General features: G+C 49.0%; 1 protein-coding gene across 4 annotated transcripts in view; it reads right to left on the bottom strand.

The window, feature by feature from the left end:
- Window positions 1-7,500, bottom strand: part of LOC125960220 (uncharacterized) — a 45,617-nt gene that overhangs the window by 6,833 nt on the left and 31,284 nt on the right. The window contains exons 13-23 of one of the 4 annotated variants that reach the window (XM_049693484.1): window positions 7,491-7,500; window positions 7,333-7,419; window positions 7,184-7,249; window positions 6,909-6,953; window positions 6,265-6,306; window positions 6,094-6,183; window positions 5,915-5,994; window positions 5,685-5,845; window positions 848-5,441; window positions 545-669; window positions 370-482 (exon numbers count right to left, since the gene is read on the bottom strand). The exon at window positions 7,491-7,500 is cut by the window's right edge and continues 278 nt beyond it. In XM_049693484.1, coding sequence (XP_049549441.1) covers window positions 370-482; window positions 545-669; window positions 848-5,441; window positions 5,685-5,845; window positions 5,915-5,994; window positions 6,094-6,183; window positions 6,265-6,306; window positions 6,909-6,953; window positions 7,184-7,249; window positions 7,333-7,419; window positions 7,491-7,500 — 5,413 coding nt within the window. The remainder of the gene's footprint in view (window positions 1-369; window positions 483-544; window positions 670-847; window positions 5,442-5,684; window positions 5,846-5,914; window positions 5,995-6,093; window positions 6,184-6,264; window positions 6,307-6,908; window positions 6,954-7,183; window positions 7,250-7,332; window positions 7,420-7,490) is intronic. The other 3 variants (XM_049693485.1, XM_049693486.1, XM_049693487.1) reach the window with 3 other exon arrangements.

Genomic DNA, 7,500 nt, shown 5'->3' with positions numbered 1-7,500 from the left:
CTTTCGAAATCTAATTAAAGTTTTAAAGTTAATCATTCCCGAATTGTTGGGAAAAACGGAATATCATTTTTTATCTGATTTTTGGAAATACTTGACTGGATAATACAGAGCATAAACGACTCAATATGGTTGCGGTTTCATCCGTGCACGTTTTGGCACTTATGCGTTTATCGGTAGCGTAGTGCACTGGTCTTAAATATTGCTTTTGCCTTACAAATAAATACAGAACCACACACAATCACGCTCACATGTCACACAAACACACACACACACACACATACACTTTGTACAAGGGAACGTTATACGAACGAGTACAAGACGCTCTCTTTCTCTAAATGATTTGGCTCTAGATGAGCTGGGGACACTTACGGCTTTCATGATGCTCTTGTCCCAGGCGACGCACGATTCCAGCACGTACAGTGCCATCGAAAGCTGGGCGGTAGTGACGGAACGTTCTACTGCGTCGCGCCAGGACAGCAAACCTAGTGAAAAGAGGAAGTCCGGTAAGTGATGAACGGAGCAAGTGTGCAGCTAGTGCGCTTACCCTTGGGCAGATTTTCATCTTCGGCCGAACTATTGGAACAGTTGGATTGGTTCGAGACGTTCGAGTTGTTCTGGTTGCTGTGCGATTCCTGCTGCGCAATGACCGCCATCTGCGCCTCGGTGGTGCTGTGGATGGGAGACCCAAAGATTCGTTTGCCGGAGCGTTACCATCAGCATGTGCCATTGAATGGTGGTGGGGGAGCGAGCCACTACACTCCCATTCGCCCTCTCCCCCACCAATAATAACATCGCACCCTGTAGTCCCTCCCTCGCCCTCCCCTTGCACCCTTCAGATCATACTCACTTGATGCCGAGCGGAGGCTTCAGGTAGCGTCGCTCGATGGCCGCCTCCATACCAAGGATTCGTTCGCGTAACATCTCGATCGTCACCTCTTCCGTACTGCCAAGTGGTCCGCCGCCACTATTCTCGCTATCGCCGTCGCGTTGCGGCATCTGCCAACCTTTCACCTGCATCGAAGCACTTGCCACCTTATCCTCCATCGCTTCGATCTGATCGAGCAGCGCCACTTCGACGCGCCGTGCAATCGTCGGGTTCCAGGCATTCCAGGCCTCCGGCTCGATGTAACCGTTTGCAGGGGGTGGCGCTCGTGGGTGCGCCACATGGTGCGGGGTCGTTAGATTGACGCTCTCCGCCAGCGATTCCAGCAAGCTTTGCCGCAACATTCGCTCGCGAACACCGTGCGGATTCAGCCGCTTGATCAGCTCGTTCAGCTCTTCGATGTCGTTGATCTTCCACCAGCCGTACCGGAACTCACGAGGTACAACCATAGGTTCGGTTTTTCGCGGAGCCCCGTGTACCTTAATGTCCTCCAGTTGTTTCTGTTCCTCGGGAGTCATCTGCAGCGGTTGAAACTGATCGCACTGCACATACGCGGTAAGGTTCGAGAGCGTGAGCGTCATGTAGGCGGGCAGTGAAAAGTGGCTAAACTCGTCGCTGGGGTCGCCCGATCCACCCTCTTCCTTCAGCTCCGCCTTCAGATTGTTTGGGTGATGCTGACTGTACGAGTACTCGATCGTTTCGCGCTTGAACGCCGGCTTCATATCGGACAGCTGCAGAGGTTCCGGTTTACTCTTCTTCGCAATCACATCGTTTATTTCGTCATCGTCCAGTCCGGACAGTGACAGTATCGACTCATTTGGAAAATGAATCTCAACGCCCTTCTCCAGCGGAACGCTGAAGAATTGAATGTTGTTCCCAATGTCCCACCGGTTGCCCTGCAGCTGACAGATCTCCCGGCACGTAATGTTGGTGAAAATTTGGCGCGCCATCGACGCCGGCGTAGTGCCGTTGATCGTCGGTAGCGGACACTCGGTGCTTGTTAACGGTAGCTCCTTGTCCACGATCGAGAACCACCGGTTGAGCAGCTGATCACTAAACTCTTTCTCCTGTTTGGTCTCGATATCACGCATATAGAGATAGCGTGCCGGGCCGACGATCCGGCTCGGAACGTTACTGCACTCTTCTTCCTTTATCTCGATCATCTCCACATCGCTGCCATACGATATAACGGATGTTGTCTTTGTTGTCGTCTTGCCCAAGTTTCCTTTCCCTTCTTCCGCCTTTCTGTCGTCAAAGCCTTTGCTTTCGTGATCGTCCTCGTCCTCGCGCAGCTGACACTCGACTAGCTCTCCCGGATCGCGCAGTTCTTCGCTTCCATTTTCCACCAGTTTTGGCTTCATATCACAGTTCATGCTACAGTCCTGGCTCATACCGGACACACCCCCATTACCGCTACCCAGCATCGATTGCGATCGATCGCGATCATCACCAGCGACCGACGACTGCTCGGTCTGTTCGCGTTGCTCGGCCATACGATCGCCGCTCTCCGTGTCATCATCCGGAATGGTGATGGTAGGTGGTTCATCCTGCACCATCGTCACATCGTCGTCATCATCCTGAACTGTCGCCTTGGAGGATGATCCGGACGGAACATTCATCACACCTCCAATCTGACTGTTCACTTCGACGGTCTTTGTTTCATCACGATCGTTTCCTTTCTGCACCAGGATCGCCGTTGGGAGCGAATCTTCGATGTCCATCAGCTGCTGTTCATCGGAACGCTTACCAGATATAGCTTCGCCAGTTGGGGGCCCATTGTCCGACTGTTGTTGGCCATTCGCCGCTGAGCTCATAGTAGTTACCGAACCATGCTCTGCGTTGTTCATCTTGCCATTTTCTTCCAGTGGGTGACGTTCTGTTGCCGATCTGGCACGTTCATCATCCAGCGCAGGAGCACTGATCTTCTTCGAGGCCCCATCATCGCTATCCTTGAGCACCACTTCCGGTTCCTCAATGATCTTGCAATCATCGGACTGTGAATCACCGGTGCGACCATCTTCGAGGACCGGCCCATTGCTGAAGCTCGTCCGTGAGCAGCCATCCTCTGTTCTTCGCTCCTCTGGTTCATTTTCGTTTTCCTCTCGGTCATCTGCATCCACCACCTCTTCCTCCTCCTCTTCTTCCTCATCCTCTTCTTCGTCATCGCCATCATCCGCGGCACCAGCGGCTTCATGCTCGATGGCGAACGTCCCCCCTTCCGACGTGGTTCTTGGTTTCTTCTTCTTTTTCTTCAACTTTTTCAATGACACAGACGAGCATCGCTTGCGCTTACGCTGCTGCTCATCCATCGTCTGCTGTTGTGGCGCTTCATCCGTCTTGCAACCTTCACCTTCCATCACTTGCCCATCGTCGCTCTTACAGCTCGGTTCTAGCGCAGCGGGATCGTGCTTGATCGTGCGTGTTTCTTCCGATTTCGGTACGGTCTCATATTTTGGCACATAATCCGGCCTACTCTGCACTTCCTCAAGCGCATTTTCGTAGCGATACATCTCCGGTTGAGTCGATTCCATCGCTTCCACGTAGATGCCACCGCACTTGCCTAAGTTCCAGTAGCGACGCCAGTAACGATCCTGTCCGAAGCACTTCACCCGTAACTGATTCAGTGCGTTCTCGAGCTGCTGTTTGTTTTGGAATGAAGATTCCAAGATCTTATCATACTTCCGCTGTGCTTCCTCTGCGGTCAAGTGAGCATCTTCATCCTCTTCCAGCTGCGTACCTTCGCTTTCGAGATCACTGTTGTCATCGTCGGCCCGTTCAACACCACAGGAGTGGCCGGTACCGTGGTGCTCATTAATCATCGATTTCGAGAGCAGCTCCATATCGCCCGAAGTATTTGATGGTCCATGCGGTTGCTGCTGCTGCGATGATTGTTGTTCATCCGAAAGCGGTCTGACTGATTCACCATTCGCCATAACTCCATCACCACCAATTTTCACCGGACTTTCTTCGGGCGTTGAAGGAACCGAAATCGTGGGGATGTCATGCGACACGTGAGTGTAGGCCGACAGGTCCATACCGGGTGGAGGAATCTCTCCCGGTTCCAGCTGCAGTAATGGTTTGTGTTGCACAACAGGCTGCTGTAGACTGGGTACTGGTATAGGAGGTGGTGTAGTGGGAGGAGCAGCAGCATTCTCTTCAATCGCTTTCGGTACAGGCTGATATTCTTGCGCATTAGCTACACCATTAAGACCGGTGGAATCCTTTACGTTAACTTCACATTCCTCGCTCTTATCTATACCGTTGACGACCCTTGGTTGTTCCACCATCGCACCAGTGACCCCCGGCAATTCACCTTCGGACGATTGCCTTCCCATTTCCGTTCCCACTGTACCATCGGTGTTGCTACTTTCGTCTTTTTGTTGCCCTCCATTCTCCAGCTCCGTTGGGGGGATCGTGTTGGGACATGGCTCTTCCGTTACAGTGCAAGTCACAGGCATCGGTACAATTTCGACCACATCCGTGTCATCGTCATCGTCCTCATCCTCGTTGTCATTGACATCGTCTTGGTTGCGCTCATGCTTGTGACTGTCGCTACCGTCATCGTCACCGTTCCTATCTCCATCTTTTTGGGTAGCTATTTCCCCTTCTTCCAGTCCGCCCGACAAGTTGTTGTCCGGAACGATCCGTGCCTCGCTGCCTTCCTCAGAAGCCACCTTCGTCTCCGATGGACCATTTTCAATCGGCACACCGTCGGTGGCACTTCCTGCTGCCTGTTTGGTAGCTTCACCTGCTTCATCACCATCCGCCGTCGTTGTTGGAAGGGCTGCAGCGGCTGCCGCTGCATCCGCCGCCGCCGCTGCTGCTGCCTGTGCTGCCGCCGCTGCGGCTTGTGCAGCCGCTGCCTCTTCAGCACGTTTCGCTTCCTCAGCAGCCTTCATCGAAAGTGACTTTTCCAACGCCGCCTGTTGCGCCTTCTCGTATTGCTCCAGCCGTTGCTTGCGTGCCACGAGCATCTTATACTTCCGGATCTTGTTATCCAACAGGTACCGTTCCTTCTTAAGTTGCGCTTGTGACTCGAGGCTGTTATCGATCTGCTTGCAAACCGCTTTGTTCATCAGCAGATCGTTACAAAGCATGGCTAGGATTTCCGTTTTTGTAGTCGGGTTGAGCGCGACAAATGGTTTATCCTTCAGCAGCTCCGACAGCTTGTAACGTGCGTTCTCTGCCAGCAGTTCATAAAACTGTGAGTTTTTCGTGCTGCACATCTTAAAGTCCTCATCGTTCACCAGGTGGTGCTTGGAGGGAGCATCACGATCACGCTCGAGATTAATACCGGACTGCAACCGTACCTCTCCCGTAGCCACCGCGTACAGATAAATACGCAGTATCTCTGACACGTTCGTGTGAGTGATGTCCGCTTGACGAAGCGTTTGCCCAAGCAGAGTCGTATGCCGACCAGGATTGGGAATTCCTGGATCTTCGATGGCACAAACCAGCAGATGGGTCATCACCGAAAGCAACTCATCTTCAGCGTCGACCGCATTCTCCGAAGTGAGCGCTTGATGTAGTGATTGCAGGGACGGCAGTGATTCCATGTCTGGCAATAGAAAGAAAATACGAGCAACATCGCGCATTAGTCACTTCTCATTGATCCGCAAAAATGGCGTTAAATAACAAAATGATAACAGGGACTTTCGCGCAAGTTTTTTTTTCCTAGCTAAACCCTATCCTAACTTGAAATTTTGATATTCCAAAACGGTATCATCCTCACCCCATTTAAGCCCCAGCAGTATATTCAAAAAAGAAAACAAACTGAAAATTCCTACGCTTCGCCCTTTACCTGATAACTCACCAAAACCAAGAGTTTCGCCAAAGTTGTGCAAAAATTCAAACACCATCAGCAAATCAGCAAAACCGGTACCGGTAAGCTTCAGACCTGGTATACGAGAAAAGCCTGGCAGCTCCGTCTGATCTATGATCTCCGAATCCTCTTGCGGTTTTCTGTAAGGATATTGAATTATGTAAACGTGAATACAGCACATTCATTTCGATCGCATTGATAAATATTACCTCAACTCGGCCAGAATGTTTGTATCACGTTTCCTCATGATCAGTTTCTTCTCCCGTTGAATGAGTTTATCCAAAATAACCTAAAATGGAATATGAAATAGTAGCATAAATTATACGCGCAGAGTTGAACGGAGTCGTTGGAACATTGTAAAGCAATCATAACATAAAATCAAACATACCTGGTGCTTTTTCTTTTCTTTTTCTTCAAACTTGCGACGCAATTCGAGTTGCTTGATAAGAGCCATATGCTGCCGTCTTCTTTCTCGTTCCTATTAGAAATATTTGAACAAGAAAAACATATTTATCAAATTAAAAATAAAGAACTGACCATTTTATTCCCATTTACTTACCATTTCCATCGCGTACATCAGCTCCTTTTGTTTGGCCAATTCCTAGAAAAGAAAACGTAAAACAAAGCTAATTAATAATGCGAGGGGCAACATGCTTTATAATGGCTAAACAATAATACAGAACACAGAACACAGAACGCAGAACAGATACGACAATAGTGTCTTTGGATAGAAAAGACAAAAAAATTAAAGAAAAAAAGGGACAGGGATAAAATGTTTACGGTACTTTAGCATAAGGAGACAAATAAACTATAACAAATATAACTCTATAGTGAAAACTAGAACTCTTTGTGGTAGTTTGTGGAGTTGTTATATACCAAAAATAAACAATCAGAAATAAAATTGTAAAAACAACCTAATAAAAGGAAAGGTGCATCTACAAGGAGACACATGGTAGGAGATTGGAACGGTGAGCACATTTAAACTGTACTAGAGGGATAACTAAAGCTAATAAATAAATTAAGTTGACAGGATTTGATACGTGGGAATTCTATTCTAAATTTGAGCAGTGTCTGTCTATGCGACTCGCTAAGGGGACAACAACACGGCACTGACACTCGGCAAAGCAAGCACAACAAACACATTTAATCAGCACCAAACCAGTCACCAAACAAGTGATAGGATATGCGTCCGACGTTCTGTACCTGTTCCTTTTGCAACAGTGCCTGCTGTCGTTTCTGTTCTTTCTCCTGTGGGTTTGATTTAACACCCAGGGATACCAGTGAATAGTGGAGTTTCATGTGATTTATAACCAATTGCAGGGGAGAGTTCCCGAGTTATGAATGAGAAATGTGTATTAGAAGAAAAGAAATCAAACAAAGCAGAAGTGTAAATAGTATGAAGACGCCAAATCAAAGTATATAACCAGCTCGCTCCTTTTGAGCTCGCTAGTACTGCTTCGATCTAGGGATTAGCGTACCTGTGCCTTTCGAGCTGCCTCTTCCGCTTTCTGTCGGGCGAGTTCTTCTTCGCGCTTCTTCTTGGCCTGTGACAAAAACGAAACAAACACATAACTTTTATTCAATGATCTTCTTTTGGGGAAGCTCAATCGTTGGTCTCTTTACGTACCTCTAGTGCTTGCTGGTTCTTCAGTTCGCGTTCCTTACGTTGCTGCTCGAGCCGCTCATTACGTTCTGCTTCCTTTGCCTGGCGTGCCTGTGATAGCAAAAAGTATTGAAATTCATATTGAGCCCCCATCAGTCAATTGCCGTTCATCGGATTCCTACCTTTTCCTTG

The sequence above is a fragment of the Anopheles darlingi genome, chromosome 2 (genome assembly GCF_943734745.1).
Source record: "Anopheles darlingi chromosome 2, idAnoDarlMG_H_01, whole genome shotgun sequence".
Classification (NCBI taxonomy): domain Eukaryota; kingdom Metazoa; phylum Arthropoda; class Insecta; order Diptera; family Culicidae; genus Anopheles; species Anopheles darlingi.
The sequence above is the reverse complement of the archived record's forward strand: the minus strand, read 5'-3'. Positions and strand labels throughout refer to the sequence as shown.